General features: G+C 52.9%; 3 protein-coding genes across 8 annotated transcripts; 1 reads left to right on the forward strand and 2 right to left on the reverse strand.

Moving 5' to 3' along the window:
* The first annotated feature begins 1126 nt into the window (after window positions 1-1126).
* IL11RA (interleukin 11 receptor subunit alpha) lies at window positions 1127-17341 on the forward strand. Of its 4 annotated transcripts, XM_015535020.2 has the most exons (14): window positions 1127-1206; window positions 4219-4318; window positions 4627-4687; window positions 5413-5582; window positions 5719-5833; window positions 6218-6250; window positions 6335-6501; window positions 7177-7340; window positions 8135-8276; window positions 8543-8662; window positions 8775-8871; window positions 9126-9208; window positions 12829-12901; window positions 16981-17341. In XM_015535020.2, exons 2-14 carry the CDS (start codon window positions 4219-4221, stop codon window positions 17129-17131), a joined length of 1476 nt encoding a protein of 491 aa, XP_015390506.1. In that variant the 5' UTR covers window positions 1127-1206; the 3' UTR covers window positions 17132-17341. The 4 variants fall into 4 exon arrangements, with proteins under 4 accessions (XP_015390506.1, XP_015390508.1, XP_015390509.1 ...); XM_015535022.2 differs by lacking the exon at window positions 12829-12901 and having other exon boundaries at window positions 16981-17102; XM_015535023.2 differs by lacking the exons at window positions 12829-12901; window positions 16981-17341 and adding an exon at window positions 9710-10157.
* CCL27 (C-C motif chemokine ligand 27) lies at window positions 10229-11966 on the reverse strand. 3 transcript variants are annotated; one of them, XM_007076532.2, is made up of 4 exons: window positions 11791-11966; window positions 10882-11151; window positions 10606-10738; window positions 10229-10395 (listed from the first exon to the last, which is right to left on the reverse strand). In XM_007076532.2, exons 2-4 carry the CDS (start codon window positions 10949-10951, stop codon window positions 10251-10253), a joined length of 348 nt encoding a protein of 115 aa, XP_007076594.1. In that variant the 5' UTR covers window positions 10952-11151; window positions 11791-11966; the 3' UTR covers window positions 10229-10250. The 3 variants fall into 3 exon arrangements, with proteins under 3 accessions (XP_007076594.1, XP_042820410.1, XP_007076593.1); XM_042964476.1 differs by having other exon boundaries at window positions 10882-11649; XM_007076531.2 differs by lacking the exons at window positions 10882-11151; window positions 11791-11966 and having other exon boundaries at window positions 10606-10866.
* On the reverse strand, window positions 13807-14751 carry LOC122233103. Its single transcript, XM_042964477.1, is given in 5 exon segments — window positions 13807-13969; window positions 14090-14127; window positions 14129-14150; window positions 14392-14459; window positions 14537-14751. Coding segments are annotated over 4 exon segments (264 nt in total). The 5' UTR covers window positions 14439-14459; window positions 14537-14751; the 3' UTR covers window positions 13807-13812.
* Window positions 17342-18221: the final 880 nt, after the last annotated feature.

Below are 18221 nucleotides of genomic sequence, written 5' to 3' on the forward strand. Positions count from 1 at the left end.
GGTAGGGAGTGTACATGGCTTTGTGTCCTTCTCTAGACTCTCACGTGCAGTATATATGTGCAGACTCTGCACACTTGTGTTCCCCATGTGCCCCAGTCATTGCAGGGGAAGAAAGGAAAAAAAACAGCTCTGGCAGGGAAGGGGCTATCAGAGTTAGGAGCCGCAGCACCTACAAGGAGGGGGTGGTTTTTGGAGGGACCCTGGGTTCTACTCCCTCTCCTCTGGATGGTTTCCTTGGCAAGAATGTATGACTGTAACAGTAACGGGGCATGCAACCCAGGAGACCTGATGCCACCTAGTATCCTCCAAACTTTTAGGTGAGGATAGGGCTTGTGAGCAATGCAAGGATGGCCAGAGGCTTTTTATCTTCATCTTCTCTCAAGGGACCTGAGTTTGGCAGGGGCTATCATGCCAAGACTAGACAGTGATGACTTGGCCCAGGAGAACCTTGGCTGCCTGCCTTCCAGTCCAGGGTTTTTTCTTGAGACCCTGAACAGGTAGGGTCTGGGACTTGGAGTCTCTGGAAGGAGCTCAGAAAGACATGGTACACATCTTCCTTGAGGTCCCAGTGACTGGGGAGTGGATGTGAACCCTGGGTGATTGGCTGGTTTCTTAAGGCATACACCTACACAAACACCGGACCCCACACTCGATTTGGCTGTATTTTGGAATCATTTGGGAAATTTAAACACTGATGCCAAGGCCAGTTTCCAGAGATTCGGATTTAATTGGTTTGGAGTGTGGCTTGGCAATTTTAAAACCACAGTGTTCGGCAAAGTTTCAGAACCATCGCACCACACAAGTCCTTATCTGGAGTCAGGGGTACCACAGCTCCTCCAGTCACCTGCCCAATGGCTCCTGAGCCACTGAACTTGAGGCTTTGTTTTTGGACTGATGGAAGGAAGAGGGGCCTGAAAACTTCCAGTCCTGCGGTCCCAGGACCCGACTCTAGGCAAGGACCTAGGAATCTAACTCCAGACTCCGTCTCTCAGTCCCGGACGGGACAGGAAGTGTCCGGCAGAGGTGGGGTGGCGGTGATTGGCAGATGGAGGCTCCAATGGGCCCAGACCCTCCCCCTTTTCACCCTTGTCCTTCCATTGGTGCCTGGGTGGAGCCGCCCCCACTGCGGGGGCCCCGGGGCGAGAGGGAGTAGAGGCCGGGGCAGAGGGCGAGGGCGGAGGGCGCTGGCGGCGGAGGCCGCAGAAGGTGAGGCCTGGTGGGGCCGGCGGGAGTATTGGAGGAAGCCTTGCCAGGAGAGGGCGGGGCAGGGTAGTGTACGATCTGAAGGGCCTGGAGTGATTGACCGACTGTCAGTGTGTGTGTGTGTGTGTGTGTGTGTGTGTGTGTGTGTGTGTGTCTGTGTCTGTGTGTGTGTGTGTGTGTGTGTGTGTGTGTGTGTGTGTGTCTCTGTGTGTGTCTGTGTGTCTCGATGTCAGTGTGTGGACCTGTAACTGAGTGTCACTTGGTGCAACTGGCAGTTAATATGACTGCGTGTGTCAGTGTGCGTGTGGTTGAGTCTGCATGTGGCTGTGCAAGTGTGGGATTATGTGTTCTGTCAATGTGCAGTTTTTGGGTTGTGTGTTTGTGTGAGAGGGCCTGTGACCACATGGGGAATGTATTTTGGGAAGGTCTCTGTGGGATTTAAGACTGTCTGCCAGTGTGAGAGTCGGGGGCTGGGTTTGTGTGTACCATTGTGTGACTTCAGCAGTAGCAGAGCAAGAGTGAGATTTGTACTATGTGTGTGTCCTGTGTCCTGTGTTAGACTAGAAGTGGAGCTGTGTTGTACTTGGGGACCAACTTCAATAGTCAGTGGGACTGACCTTTCTATTTTAATGTCCAGAAAAGACAGACTCACCCCAACACACTTGGCTTCCCTTCCTTTCTGTGCTCTAGAGTCCCTGTCATTGGTCTACTGCTCCTTATTTTCTGTTTCCCTCAGTTTCCTTATATGTCTTTTTCTCTCCCTACTACTGTTTTCCTAGAGCTGTCATTTTCTGTGTCTCCTCACAGTTTTGTCTCCCCTGGTATCTCTGTGTATCTGCTTTTTAATTCTGCTTCTCATGTCCTGTGCATCTCTGTGCCCCTATGCCTGACTTCCCTGTTCACCTTTGTCTTTTTGGCTACGTGGGGGCCTGGGGCAGTGATGAGATGTGGGATTTGCCATACTAAGAGCTCCCTAGAAGAGGGGACTCAAACCATGATGAAGATTTGCTTTTAGGGAGTGCTGTGACCCCATTGCAGGGGAAGAGTGCTAAGTATCTGTGTATCTATGTGAGGGTATGAGTCTGAGTGACAATGAGTGTATCCATGTGACTGTGAGTGGCTGTATCTGAGAGTGTGTGTCTGAGGGTAAGTGTGGGTCTTATGTATCTGGCACCAAGGGACCAAAGGCATTTCCTGGTGCTGGGGCCCAAAGAGTGGAGGGGGAGGTGAGAAATGGCTGGAACGTCCTGGGGCGGAGGAACTGGACTCTGGATTTTCTTTATATCCCCCAACCTGGGGCCTCCTTTCCCCTCAAAAAACACCTAACTATGCCCTAAGGAAATATTTACTGGGGAGCGAAAAGAGTGGGGCATGAATCTCTGATTTTTCATTTGGTTATGTCCACATGTGTTCAAGGGAGTGTCTTTTAATTGATTGTGTCTATTAAGTCCACACATGAATGTGGCTGGGTGAAAACATAGGGAATCTCTCCCTGACAGGGATATAAGCAGCCCTCCTTTCCCTCTTGCTGGCCCTGGCTGTGCCTGTGGCTTCATTTCCAGACTGGGGGGAGGCCTCTTCCCTTCCCAGGGCCTCGGGTGGGAGGGGGGTGAAAGGAGAGGAGGGAGGAGGAGAGAGGGAGGTGGGGGCCTAGCTCAGGGCGGCTGAGCTCTAGGGCCCAGAGGGGCGGGGGGAGGGAAAGGGAAGGAGGGGATGATTCTGGGGTCCCAGAACTGAGTGGAGCTGAGACGGGTGCTGTAGCTGGTGGGAGGAAGTCCTGGAGGCCATGGACACTCAACCACTGGGATCACCGAGGTAGGGCAGGGCTGCGTAGGGTAAATGTTCTCTGGGTGGGGGGTGGGGGAGTGGGTAGGGGTGAGCCACTAGACACATTCAGACAGACACATGGAGGCCCTTACTCTGCTCTACTTGAGAGGGATCTGTGCTCTTCCTCTCCTGGAGCCCTTGCCTGCCTGGGCCCTCTCTGTTTCTGCTTCTTCTCCTGTCCCCATGGCCACTTCCCCACTGCTTTTCTCATCCTGCCCTTCTCCCATCCAGAATCCCTCTCTCCTAGCACCCCCACCTCCATACACACATGGTTGCTTACTCCCTCTGCACTTCTACTTCCCTGCTGCCCAAGCCCATCCCTTGCCTCACTGAGCCCCTACCACCTCCCAGTCCTGATTTCTGAGCATCTCCTGGTTCTGTAGCCTCCACTCCAGGCCCCTTTCCCTGCAGACTCCTAGCTCCTCTCAGCCTCCTCTCCCCTCCCCGACACCCTGTCTCCATCTCCTGGCTCTTCGCCCGCCCCCAGCCTCTGGCAGCAGCCAAGGCATCTGGATCTGCTTAACTCTGCAGTCTCAGCCTGCACCCTCGCCCCATCCAGCCTCACAGGCTCAAGACCAACAAGATTCCAGAGTCAGGCCCAGATGAGTGGTCCAAGGAGCCAGGCCCAGGAGAGAAGAGGCCTGGCAGCCAGAGCAGGGCTAGGCCTCATGGTAGGAGTACAGAGTGGACTCAGACCTACCATGACAGCCCTCCACCCAAGGGTGATGAAGGCTGTCTCAGGTCAGTCAGAGGCAAAGACTAGTCCTGGGCCAGGTGGGGGTAGACACTGGAATTCCCAACAGCTGGGTTGGAGGAGTTAATGGGAGTGACTGCGCTGGTGCCAGCACTTGGTGCCAGGGGTGGGTGCCAAGAGTGGTGTGTGTGTGGGGGGACTGCTGGCACAGTCTGTCGCCTCCGGCTTTTGTTCTGGGCCCTAGGCCCAGCACTGAGATGGAGGGTGTGAGGGTGTGTGTGTGTGTGTGTGTGTGTGCGCATGCATGCACACGCAGCACTGGGTATATGGTGGAAAGGAGACTTAGATCAGATCCCCTAATATTTTCTGATATCCTTACCCAATTTGGTACCTTAGTTTTCTTCCTAGAACATCACAGTTTAGAAGAGGAAGAGGCAGGCTTTAGCCTCCAATCTGGGAATGGGGGATTGCTGACCCTACCTCTCTCCCCATAGATGAGCAGCAGCTGCTCAGGGCTGAGCAGGGTCCTGGTGGCCGTGGCTATAGCCCTGGTGTCCACCTCCTCCCCCTGCCCCCAGGCCTGGGGCCCCCCAGGTGAGAAGAATCCTGCTATATGACTCTAACTCCGACTTGTGACTTGCCACCCTCACTGTGGGCCCTTTCCATGCTTAGTCTATGACTCCCCAACCCCTGACATGAAACCTGGCAACATTTCCTTTCTACCCTGTCTTCTGACATCTGTCTCCAGATTATAACATGATGCTTTGACCCAATGACCCCCCCCCCACACACACACAGGGCTTAAAAGTCTGCCCCTTACCCCATTGTGCTCACTGAGTGGGGGCTGGGATGGGAGAGAGGGAAAGGAAGAAAGAGCCTCTCCTCAGATGTGCCCTCCACAGGGGTCCAGTATGGGCAGCCTGGCAGGTCCATGACACTGTGTTGCCCTGGAGTGACTTCTGGGTAAGTGCCCCATCTGCCTATTGGGCTGATACTCATGACCCTTTCTTACTCTGTCCAGTCCTCATGTCCCTCCCATCCTTGCCCCCTGTGTCTATAATTCTCACCTCTCTAGCTATCCTAATCCTCAAACCATCCTTATTCAACAGAAAATTTCAACCAACATGTATTGAGCACCTGCCAAGTCCCTGGTCTATTTTAGGCTCTCGGATCCAGCAGAGCACAAGCCTGGCAAGAAGCCCGCCCTTGCAGAGGTTACATTCTAGTAGGGCAGATGGACAATAAGCAAATAAGCATGGTACTTGCCAGGTACTAGTACCTGCAGGGCAGAAAATCAAAAGAAAGTGATGTGGAAGAGATAACTGATAACTGATTGGTTACTTTTTATTGGTAATCAGGGAAGGCTTCTCTGAGGAGGTAATATTGAAGCTAATTTCTGAAGGTCAGGAAAGAGGCAGAGGGAACAGCTAGTGCAAATGCCCTGAGGTGTGAATGAGCTCAATACTCTTGAGCAGAAAGAACACAAGTGTGACTGGATTGTGGTGGGTGAAGGGGAGAGAGAGAGGAGCTGAAGAAGGAAAGGAAGGCAAGGGCTAGATCACCAGGGGCTTTGTAAGCCAGCAAAAGGACTCTGGTTTTTATTGCAAGCACAGTGAGAAGCCGATGGAGAGCTGTGGCATGGCTTACACTTTAAATCTTCCCTCTATCATACGTCATCTCACCCCCAGGGCCCCGGTGTCCTGGTTTCGGGATGGGGAGACAAGGCTGCTCCAAGGACCTGACTCTGGGCTAGGGCATGAACTGGTCTTGGCCCGGGCAGACAGCACTGATGAAGGCACCTACATCTGCCGGACCCTGGATGGTGCACTTAAGGGCATTGTGACCCTACATCTGGGCTGTGAGTTGGGGAGAGAGTATTGGGTGGCAGTGATGAGATAAGGGGCTCTTGGAGGGAGTCCAGGACCTGAGTAAGCCCTTTGGGATGGGGAGGACCTGGGGACTTCTCAGATTCTGGTTGTACCCTCTGCCTCTAGACCCCCCAGCCCGCCCTGTTGTCTCCTGCCAAGCAGCTGACTATGAGAACTTCTCCTGCACTTGGAGCCCCAGTCAGGTCAGCGGTTTACCCACCCGCTACCTCACCTCCTACAGGTGTGTGCATGATTGGGTGTGTGTGCCTATACATTTTTTTTTAATGTTCATTTTGAGAGAGAGAGAGAGAGAGAGAGAGAGAGAGAGAGAGCATGCACACAAGTGGGAAAGGGGCAGAGGGGGAGAGAGAGAGAGAGAGAATCTCACTGTCAGTGTGGAGCCAGACATGGGTCTTGATCTCATGACTGTGACATCATGACTTGTGCTGAAATCAAGAGTCAGATGCTTAAATGACTGAGCCACAAGCGCCCCTGTGCCTATACATTTGGGCGTGTAGGCACAACGTGGGTATGGGGGGCAGTGAGGGAGATCTTGAGGAAGGCCTTAGAGAGAGGGAGGATCCTCTTTTCCTTCCTGAACTCAGATGGCACCCTTCCCTGCCAGGAAGAAGACAGTACCAGGAGCTGATGGCCAGAGGTAGGACATAACGGAGAGGTTGGGGGCTCCAGCTAGGTCCTGCAGTGAGCCTTTCCAAGCTCAAGATCACATCCTCCCTCCTAGGATGAGTCCATCCACAGGGCCCTGGCCATGCCCACAGGATCCCCCAGGGGCTTCCCGCTGTGTAGTCCATGGGGCAGAATTCTGGAGCCAGTACCGAATCAATGTGACTGAGGTGAACCCCCTAGGGGCCAGTACACGCCTGCTGGATGTGAGCTTGCAGAGCATCTGTGAGTACTCATTCCTACTGCTTCCTCAGATCCCTACCTCAGAGACCCCAAATGGACTCCAGAGTACAGATAGTCCAACACAGAACCTCCCACTGTCAGAGTACCCAAATACTTCCTTCCTGACATAGACCCCATTTTAACATACAGATAGCCCCCATGGAGACTAAAAAGCCAAAGAGATCAGAGCCCAGCAGGCAGAGTTACTTCAGTCTCTAGAGGCTGCTGCCACTATCCCTTCCTGGCTTCCTAGCCCCAGAGTTGCCTCTTTGCTTCTAGCCCTGTGTTGAAGGCCGCCATGTCTCATGTCCTCCCTGCCTGGTGTAAGCCCTTGCTAGTCTCTCTTTCCTATTGATCTGTATGTGGGAGGGGGGAACTAAAGCTCTAGCTGAAATTTAGGCTAATTAATTTTCTTCCTTGAATAGAAAGCAGAATCACTCTTTAATTCACTAAACAAACACTTCAAAAACCTGTCCCTAGATCTCAGCTCATTTTATAATAGGGATGACAGACAAGTCCTGAGCCCAATGGATGGTCAAGCTTAAGATTTCCCCATACCCCTTGGAAGTGCCTCCCTCAGGTACCTTTAGGCATGCACCCACCTTCCCTTCGGAGGTAGTGGGGAGAAGGGACGGGTACCTGCTGCCTGTCCTGACTTTGTGTCTCCACCCCCCTCAGTGCGCCCTGACCCACCTCAGGGGCTTCGAGTAGAGTCGGTACCTGGCTACCCCCGCCGCCTGCGTGCCAGCTGGACATACCCGGCCTCCTGGCCCCGCCAGCCCCACTTTCTGCTCAAGTTCCGACTGCAGTACCGTCCAGCGCAGCATCCAGCCTGGTCCACGGTGAGACCTGGAGTATGTCCCAATCTGGGGCTATAGGTTCTGCCTCTGGTTTCATGTTCCTGGTTATTCTTCATTACTTTCTGGCACACTAGCAGGTCACTGAAGTCCTGTAACCTCCCCCCATACAGTGCTGTCCATGGGCCAGCCTTTGTGCTGGGTGCTTGGGTTGGAGCAGGGCCTTACAGGCCTAGCCTCTGCCCTGGGGGCTGTAACTCTAACATAAACCCATCCGTGGGAAGACAGGAGTGGCTTTTTACAAATAACTTTTCTAGGAAAAGGAGTGCCTTTCACCCAGAGGCACAACCTCATACAAACATTCATACACCCAGATGAAGATAATAGTGAATTCCCACCTCTGGAGATGTTAAAGATTGGCTAGCATCAAGTCAGGGGAGCAGCTGCCTCAGATAATAACCAATATTTATGGAGCACTGTCTGCTCGCCAGGCGCCATACTACACATTTTACATGCATTATCTTGTTCAGGTATATTCACCTCTACTTTACAAATGAAGAAACCGAGGCACAGAGCAGCCCAAGTGATATAGCAAAGATTTGAACCCTGGCAGTCTGATGACACAGCCTGTCTACATAACCACTATGTACTTTTGTCTTTCAAACACTAGGTGTAGACCTGACACCACCAGCCACCCCACATGAGGCCAGATGTCTCCAGCAGTCTGACAGGGACGGGACTGGGAGGAAGGGGTGCTGTTTGCTAACTGAGTCTGGAAGGCAGGTAGTCTTGGCACTTACAACCTGGATAATGGGCCAAGGAACCATCTTCATTCCCAGGTGGAGCCAGCTGGATTGGAGGAAGTGATTACGGATGCTGTGGCTGGGCTGCCCCATGCTGTACGAGTCAGTGCCCGGGACTTTCTGGATGCTGGCACCTGGAGTGCCTGGAGCCCCGAGGCCTGGGGGACTCCAAGCATTGGTGAGAGACTGAGCCCCTGAGCCCAGGGCATGGGCGGAGGGCCGGCCCCACAGTCTCTGTCAGCTGGACGGGTTTTCGGGTCTTTGGTCTTCTTCGCTTCAGCTTGGGTTGCCTGCGGCCCCGCCCTCGCTTAAGCTCTGCCCCTCAGCTTCCACCTCTGTTAGGTCCCCAGAAGCTGGCTCTCCCCTTTCAGCTTCCACCTCCTGGGTACCCTTCCCCGCTCCTCCTCGTGTGGGCAATTCTTCTCAGGTCTCCCCTCCCTTCAGGGCCCCTGCCAAAGGAGATACCAGCTGGGGGCCAGCCACACAAGCAGCTGGAGGAGGAGCCTCAGGCAGACTGCCCTGCTTCCCCCAGGCCCTCCCTCTTGCCAGATCCACGGCCACTTGGTGAGCTTGGGCAGGTGAATCAAGGTTGTAGAGGACAGGAAAGCCCCAGAGAAAAAGGATTTGGTTAGGCAGCCTCACTCTCACAGTGGCATGTGACCCTCCCCTCCCCCAGACCACAGGGACCCCCTGGAGCAGGTAGCAGTGCTGGCATCTTTGGGAATATTCTCTTTCCTGGGACTGGCGGCTGGGGCCCTGGCACTGGGGCTCTGGTAAGTAACTGCCATTGGCTCTCAAATTCTGATCCCGCACAGATGCTCTAATACCCACAGACCAAACCTATTCCCACCCTTCATGATTTCCCACTGAAAAATTTATGATTCTGGAATGATTCCCCTACTCCCTCCAACCCCCAACTTCATTATTTTCACTGATTTTTCTCCTGACCCTTTACTAATACACTGTTTTGGAGGAGACAGAGATGCCCCACCATTGTCAGGGAGACAGCTGCCTTTTTATGCTCTAGGCTGAGACTGAGACCAGATGGTAAGGATGGACCCCAAAAGCCTGGGTTCTTGGCTCCAGTGATGCCAGTGGACAAACTTCCAGGTAAGTAGGACCTCTAGGAGGTTTGGACCTGGAGATGTGTGCCCTCATTTTGAGTGTCTGGATTAAGAGCCAGATGCTCTAGTCATTGTAAGAGTGTTGGAAATCAGAGTTGGGTCACCTCATTCTTCTGAGCTCAGGAATGGAACTTTCATTCTTGAGTCCTTGGGCTCAGAATGGAGTCTCTTCCTTCTCTTACACAGTATTGGGGATCCTAGATGGGCCCCTTATTTTCAGGGTGTTAAGCTCAGAGTTGGACATCTATCCTGATTCTTGGGGTATCTTGGATCAGAGCTGGGTCCTCTCCCTTATTCTTAATGTACCTGGGCCTAGAGCTAGTTATACTCCCTCATTTTTAGGGTATTGGGGTTCAATCAGAGCTGGGCACCCCTATTCATTCTTGAAGTGTTGGGCTCAGAGCTGGGTCCCTTCCTTCATTCTCAGGGTGTCTGGGCCAAGATCCAGTCCTATTATCTCCCTTGATTTGCCTCCTGCTTCTTCTAGGAGCCCCAAACCTGTAGATGACCCAGGAGGGCTTCAGCTGATTCCACCTATAACTCTGTCTTGCTGGTGTGGATGGACAGACAGATAAAACCCAGGCAGGATAGATCCCCATGGAGGCAGGGGGGCGGGGAGTGGCCTCAGCTGGAAGTTCTGTTTGGAGCCCATTTCTATGAGACTCTGTGTTCCCAACCTGCCAGCTGGAAGTGTCCAGACGTCTGATTTCATCTCAGAGTTGGAGGTCTACCAGAGTAATGTGTGTAGATGAGTATGTTTGTGTCCATGTGTGCCCATGTGTATGTGAGGTAGGGAATGTGTGTTCTCTAAATTTATGCATGTAGGTGCCTGGGGAGTATGTGTGGGTCCTTGGCTCTTGACCTTGCCCCTGGAGGGGTTTGTGAAGATGTGAATAAAGAGAATGAAGAGGTTCTTCTGTTTATTGACATGTTACCCAGCTTCAGAGTCAGGGCTCACAGGAGAACGCATAGAACTTGGAGACCACAGTCAGAGACTATTGTCCAATGATGCTTTATTATTTTGGCTATTAGGGCCCCTGGTCCATTTTCTCTATCAGCTCCAAATTCAGGTTAGGCAGAATACCCTGGAATCTCCTCCCTTGGCGCTCAAACCACCGAGCCAGGCTGCGGTTCTGAGGATGGATGCAGACACTGCGTCGAGACAAGTGAAGCCTGGGAAAGGAAAGGTGCAAAGCCATAGTCATAGCTTGGAGATGAGGTTAGGGTCCAGGGGTTAGGGCAAAGGCTAAATGAAAACCTGAGTCAGCATCAGAATTAGCAACTGGGGCTGGGGCTGGGGCTGGGGTTGGGGTTGGGGTCAGCGTCAGGTTGGGACTGAGGTCAGAGTCAGGGGTCAATATGAGGGGCAGGGTCAGAGCTCACACGAAGGCCTGCAGGTGACAGTCCCCATCAGCTTCCTGCAGTTCCACCCGGATGACTTTCCTCAGTAGCTTGTTCGAGAGTGGCTGGCGGTAGAGCTGAGTACAGCAGGTAATGCTGGGTGACAGTAGCAGTGCTAGGGGACAATGGGGCCATGTGTTCAGAGGACTCCTGACCCCAAACCCTTCTATCAGACAGCTGGAGGATGGACTTCCTGGGTCCCTTTCCCTCCACCCCATTTACCCAAATCCCTGGCCTTCTAGACCCCCAAGCACTCACCTGCTCCAGGGTCTGGGGTCAGCAGCAGCAGTAGCAGAAGGAGGCTGCTTGTGGGTGAGGGCCCCTTCATGCTGCTCAGCTTGGATACTTCTCTCTTCTCCTCCTCCCCTACCTTTTATCTGGGTGCCTTTTACCTGGGGCACCAGGTGAGTCAGAGGCAGGTGAAGATGTGTTGCTCATCCTGTGACATTCCTGAGCCCTAATTGCCACAGACCCCTTCCTCTTCTAGGGCTGCCATTTCCCATGGCTTCTAAGCCCTGGACAGAGAAGCTGGAGAGAGGGGTACTGCATGATGTGAAGGCTGATGACATAGTGGCCAAGTAAGGGCAGCTAAGGATCCACGGTGGCATCCAATGATGGACATTCATACTCATATACCCATAGTCACATTCATAGTCACACCTCACTCACTCAGTCAACCTCACATGCTCAGACAACCAAGGACAGAATCATATAGCCCCAGTTGGCCTCAAAGTCCCACTCCCACACAGTTGTGTCTTCACAATCATCCAGTCACACAATCATATGAACACACACAAATTCTGATAGGGGAATTTTGGGTGGGGTGGGAGCAGAGGGCAGGCCAGCACCAACTTGCCTTCATCTTCCCCTCTATATACTTCCTGTCCTAGCCTGCCTGTCTTATCAGGAGAAATTGATGAGAATGGGTCCCTAAAGCAAGTCCTTCTGGCTGAGGATGAGTCTTGGCTGGAACAGTTACATCCAGAGTGAGAAGCCAGGACAAGGCCCTTTTTGGTACTGGGGTACCTTGGGGATGATGAAGTAGGGGCTGCTTTTCCCAGGGAGATGAGACAGGGAGGAAGGATGGGGTGGAAAGATGAAAGAAGGTAAAGTTCTTTGGTGCCAGGTTGCTGATGTCAAACAGGGAAAAGACCCAAGAAATCTTACCTTCCTGTTTTTGCCTACTCCTATCCCAGAAATGCCAGCCTCTTGCCAGGAGGGGTGCCTGGGGTTTCCAGAATCAGTGTCTGGTTTATGCAGACATCAGACTCAAGAGCTCAATGAGCTTTCTTTTGTTCTATTCAAATTCCAGCCAGGCCCTGCTCCCCAGCCATGTCCTGTAATACCACCCCTACCCCAACCCAGGCCCCAACCCTTACACTCTCTGCATCCCATCCTCTTGCTAAAGCCCCAACCTCTCATCTCCTCCCTGTCTCTTCTCTCCTATCCTATAACCAGCCCTAATTCCCTTTTTCCCCTCACCCTCTAAAACAAAAGTTCTCCTCCTCTTCTTGTGCTTTCAAGGAAGCTGGGAACTGGCTATGGTTGGGGCAAGTTGCTAAGTTTAGTGCCCCTGGCACCTTGAAGAATTTCCCACTCCTGGTCTGGGGATTTCAACCCTCAAGTCTTGCTCTGTATTCGAAACATAAACTGAGCCATAACCCAGTAATCCAGACTTTATCTGGTTGTTGCGGGGGGGGTGCCTTGTGCAGCCTTCTGCTCTGTGGCCAGCTATCCTCTATGGGGCAGGCCTTCTCTTGGGATAGGGACCCAAACCTATCCTGGGCATCTTTCTGCTGCAGGGTTGCTGAAACAATCAGGAGGGACCATCAGTTCCAAGAGTAGGAACTAGTCCCCCTCCCATGCTGAACATTTCAAGTTTCTCCTCTCTTCTGTCCAGGGTGAGGCTTGAAGGTCTTTCCCTGGAGTTTGTCTTGTGAATACTCAGGAATTCTGATAGTGTCCTGGTGAGGTGTAGGCCCTGGGCTTGACAGGGTACTCCACTTTTGACAGGGTTCTTGATGTAGGCATTGTGAGGAAATGGCTCAAGAGTCTGGGTCTGTTCTTGAAGGTGGCCACAACCCAGAGGTCACTCATCTTGAACTGATAGTACCAGAGGCCTTAGGGTCTCTCTCCCACCCTCCAGTCCGGACATATACCCCAGAGCTCAGGTGCAGCTCTTGAGGTGCCATTGTTTTATTACAGATCTCCATCAGCTGGCTGTCTGCCATATACTTTGTGGTCTTTTCTGGACCAATCGGTCCGGACACCTGGGAAGGCAAGTAATGAGTTCTTTTGGGTAGGTACCAATTTCTCCCCTTTGGCTTCTCCAAAGATAGGGCCAAGTGGTTTCCCCAGCCACAAGCTGCTGTGGCAGGGGCAGCCCCAGGCTAAAAGTTAGCTTTGCCCTCATCCATACACTGGGCTGTCTCTTTAACTTAATCTTCTGGTACCTTTTCTGATGCTGGAACCAGTCCCTAACAGAAGCAGGCCCACCAGGAGGCCCTCACCCTCAGCACTTTAGGACCTAGAGGGTCTCAGGTTAACTAGATGACAAGATAGAAAGGGGTGGCAGGAGCAGTGGCCTTTGAGTTCTAGGGACACAGCAAGAACTGTTAGGTAAGCTGACGCCAAGTATCTTTAAACCCGGGAAAAGACTGGAGGAGCCAAAAGTTGGGTTATTAACTGTAAGAAAGATCTCCAACAGTCCCAAGTAATTCCCCTGTGGCAGGTTGAGGGAGTCAGCCTCTAAGAATCTTCCCCTCCCCTCCCTGCCTACTTCCTACAACCCTGGGCTTAAAATATTTTAGATTCACTCTCAGGCAAAGAAGATGCTTCAGACACCTGGCAAAGTCCTTTCTAGGAGGGAAGTGGAACACATCTATGTGGGGATACGGGTGGGAGAAAAGACCAGGACAGGACTATTTAGTTCTCTGCATATAGGCTACTTACAGGGAGGGGTGGGGGGTAGGGGGTGGGGAGGTTAGGTGGCGGAGGGCAGTTAAAGACAGTAATGGGAGGCCTGATACTGATGAGGGATCCTTAGGAATAACGGGGGCCTGGATATGGAAGGGCACCCAATCAGGGAGGGAGGCCCTGTCAGTAACGAGAAGCAGGCGTGTAGAGGGGCTCCCAGACCGAATGGCGGCAGCGGCGGCAGAGTCAGGAGGGCAGCACGGTGACTTCGGTTTAAATCTTTAATGCACCGGCTGGCTGGGCAGTGGCGGCGGGGGTGCGGCGAGGGAGGCCGCGACCCGAGCGCTGGGGGGCAGGGCCCAGTCCGCTTGACAGACAGCTCATCAGGCCTCGCAGAGGCTCCAACTTCTGCTCCCGCGGATGCGCCGAGCTGCAGGGCAACCCGACACTGGCATAAGGCAAGGAGGGGACTCCCAGATTACCCCCATCCGTCCCCCGAGGCTGAGCCTCGTATGCCCCGGGCGGGTCCGCGGCGTCGCAGCCCCCTCACCTCCTGTCCCTCCGCCACATGCGCAGCCAGGGGAAAAAAGTAGAAGCAACCCCAGTAGATCCTGCGGAGAGAAGGCAGAGCCGGCCGGGGGGGGGGGGGGGGGGGCGGGGCTGACCCCACAGACTCTGCGGTTTAGACGCCTCGCCCCTCTCTAGGAAGGCTCCGCCCCGCCCTTTAGAGGCGGTTCCCTTCGCAGCCCACGCCCCTTGAGGGGCCCCACGCCTCCCGCCCGCAGAGAACTCGCGCCCTCCCCCACCCCGGAGCGGCTAGGTTCCTCCTCCGCAGAACCCGCCTCCACTCACTCCTCCTCCGCCTCCAGCGCCACCTCGTATCTCCTCAATCCCGACATGTCCTGGGCTCCGAACGTCTCCTGGGGAGCAGCATGATTGGGTCAAGGATTCTCCAACCCCATGTCCCCCTCTCTGTCATTCCCAGGACCCGTCTGACCTGTTCTCAGGTAATCTGAGGCAGGTGCCCCCCGGAAGCCTCAATTGCCACATCGGGATAGGGTGGGGGATTGAAAAATTGGGAGGCACCAGACGTTAAGGAATTAGGAGGTCGGTCACCTCGGGGATCTGGGACATTTAGGGGATCAGGGAGAAAGGCTTTGCGGTCATGGACCTGGGATATTCGGGCCCCTGGGTGAGGATTTCGGGGGTGGGGATCACCTGGAGGGGGGCTGAGGGGTCGGCGCAGCCTAAACTCCCGCCCTCCTTGGCTCCACCCCGGAAACAGACCGTTACCGTTACGTCATAGGGACTCCGTCGCGCACCAGGGGTGGGGCTTGCCTATTACCCGGAAGGAGCGAAGTCAGGGCATTCCTTCAACGGAGGCGGAGTCAAAGTGACACACTGGAGGTGGAGCCAGGGTCTATCTATCCTAAGGGGGCGGAGTCGGGCCTTATTACTAGGATGTGGAGCACAGGACCTTTTACAGGGATAGAGTCAGATTTTGTAGCTCTCTCCCTGGAGACCAGGGAGCAAGAAAAGAGCTTTGGGACGCTATCCAGTACTGTTTCCCAATCCTCTCTCCTCTTTCTTTGGCTTCTGCCCTGCCACTTGTCTTTCTTGTCTGCCTTATTCCACTTGTATGACCCGGGTCTGAGGAGGAATAGGTCTCCAGAGAGGGCCCAGCCTAGATGGAGCAGGCTGCGGGAGTACTTGTGTGAGTGGCCTCGTTAATGGTCAGAAGGTTACAACCCTTCCTCTCTGAGCTGAAAGCTATATTCCTGTGATTTTTGTTCCTACTGTCATTCAATTCAGCAAATTTATCATGCTATGAATGGGTATACAGCAGTAGAGAATACAGATTATTACAGTACACAGCACACTGGTTGGAGGCAACAGAGGGTGCTGCAGTAGGGTCCAGAAAGAGCAATTAACCCATTATGAAACGTTGGACATAGCTGCCCCAGTTGGTCTGGGGATGGAGGAAGGGAGCCTTCTAGCTGGACTGTAAGGGAGAGAGTGACCAGAAATAAGTGAAGTGAAAGTTCCTTCAGGCTGAAGTGTGGAGAATGGAGACAACTACTCTCTCCCCTCATCCCACCTTCTTTCTCCCTGTCTCATACCTCTTTTCCTATGCTTGGGCCACAAGATGGCAGACAGATCCGTGGGCACTAGTTGGGCTTTATTGGAAACATTGCAGTCTGGGTGTGGAGGAGAAGCTGTGCTCCTGCCACACTCATCCCTGCTTACACTTAGACTCACATTGACACTGCAGGCCCTGTCCCGGCAGGGTCAGGTCTGGTGCAGAGTTGCCAGAAGGCTGGTCCTCTCTTCTGGTCCTTTGTTCCTCAGAGCCTCGATGATTCACAGGGCTCCCTCTGAGACTGTCATGGGTTAATGACTGTGGTACTTGTTCTAGGGGAAAGAGAGGCAGGGTCACGGGTGTCTTGGGCAGGGGCTCTGAGGGAGAAGGCAGGGCTAAGGGAGAGCTGGGCTTGCCTTTGCAGAGTTCTGCGATCTCCAGATGATGTGGTCCATTGAGGGCTGTTCTGGGGTGTACAGAGCTGGTGACCTCTCAGCACAGTGAACCTGGAATCAGAAGGAATGGAACAGCCCTGAAACCCAGCTTCCTGGCAGGCCCTGGCGTGTGGGGCAGAAACTGAGGACCATATCTGGGAACCTGTTTCAGGGGCTTCCTTGTGGGGAGGAGCTTGGCAAGGAGAAGGGGAGTAAGATGGTGAGTGGAGGCCCAGGTGATGGAGCAAGTGATTGGGAGTAGAGACTGGTTACTCTTCACCCCCCACCCACAAGACAACAGCACCTTGTAGCCATTGTTGAGGAGGAGGTAGCAGCAAAAAGGCACCAAAAATGTTCCTGGGAATTGGTGTTGGTTCACCAAGAGAGTCCTCAGAGTTGTTGGCATCATTCAGAGCTGGGTGGGTGGGTGGGTATAGGGGTTAGGGCTTGAGGGGCTTTAAGGTGGGAAGACCATAGTCCTGACTAGAATTCAGGATGCCTGTGTCCAGGGTCATAGCTTTAATGTTCCTCTCTTTCCCATCCATGTGCACTGTCCTTTTCTTCCTCTGGAAACCTAGGCTAAAGGAGATAGAGCCTCTAGAGAGAAGGGCAGCCAGAGTACTGACCCATGTAGGAATACTGGGGACACAGGCACATCTATATCACACAGGTGCACACATGGGACACAGGAACACCCACACTACACACGCCCATGTATAGATTGCACAGGAATATACACAATGCACAGGTAAACCCACAGTACACAAGGACACATAATCACAAGGACACACCCATTTGGCACATGTACACTGTCAGGTTCACAGACACACTTGGACCTGGGTGTTGACCTGAACTCACAGTCTCTTTCACAGATTCCCTGATCCCTCCTCTGCCCCTCATCTTACCATTTGCTTACTTACTTTCCAGGGGAGACCAAGAAATCAGTATGCTGAGAAGAGGAGAGGTGCTGTGCAGGGGCCATGGAAGATGGATAGAGATGGACAAATGGGTAGAATTTTTGGGAGCAGCAAATGTGTGGCTTGCAGGAATCCTTCTGCTTTGCGTGGAGCCTGTGTGAGACTGTGAGACTGGGTGGAAGAGAGTGAGTGGAAGAGTGAGAGTGAAGGTAAGGGAATCCACGGTGGTCCCGTGATGTGTGCGTGAGCCTGTGTGAGAATAGTTATCTCTGGTTTATGGCCTCCTGAAGCTTTCTTTTTTTACATCCAGAAATTTTTTCCTTTCTGTTGTGTAATAAAGAATTTTGACTGCTCTTTGTTCCTGATTTCTGAAAGTTAGACTTTAAATCTTTGAATTTCCCAAGTAATAGGAGTGTCTTTGTTATTTATGAGTCCTGCTGATTGTCACACCTGAGTTTATGCTAAGAGATGAGATGACTTAGGATCATCTGGGGGCTGGTCACCAGGAAGACTAACCATGTCACTGGAGAGCTGGAGCTTTGAGCCTGTACAACCTCTGGGAAGGGGAGGTGCGCTGGAGATTGAGTTCAGCCAACAATGCAGTCATGCTTACGTAATGAAATCTCAGTAAAAATTCTGGACACCAGGGGTTCCTGGGTGACTCGGTTGGGCACCTGACTCTTGATTTTGGCTCAGGTCATGATCTTGCGGTTTGTGAGTTCAAGCCCTGTGTTGGGCTCTGTGTGAATGGCGCAGAGCCTGCTTGGGATTCTTTCTCTCCTGTCTCTCTGTCCCTCCCCTGCTCTTACCTACATGAGCTCTCTCTCTCAAAATAAATGAATAAACATTTAAAAAACCACAAAACTCTGGACAGCAAAGCTCATAGAACTTCCTGGTTGGTGAACACACTAATATGCCAGGAGGGTGATGTGCCTTATGTGTCTTAGTGGGATTAGAGCATGAAGTTCTGCATTTGAGACCCTCTCAGACTGCCCTGTGTGTCTTTTCATTTGTCTGTTCCTGATTCATATCTTTTATAAAAACTAATTGTAAGTATAGCATGCCTGACTGTTATGAGTCATTCTAAGGAATTATTGAACCTGAGGGGTTATGGGAACTCCCTGGGCTTGTAGCCAGTTGGTCAGAAATGCAATTGGCCTGAGGACCCTACAAGTGGGGGCACAGATGTTGGGGACTGTGCCCTGAAACTTGTGGAATCTGACACTACCTCTGAGTGGTTAGTGTCTGAAT

The sequence above is a fragment of the Panthera tigris genome, chromosome D4, assembly GCF_018350195.1.
Source record: "Panthera tigris isolate Pti1 chromosome D4, P.tigris_Pti1_mat1.1, whole genome shotgun sequence".
Taxonomy (NCBI): Eukaryota; Metazoa; Chordata; class Mammalia; order Carnivora; family Felidae; genus Panthera; species Panthera tigris.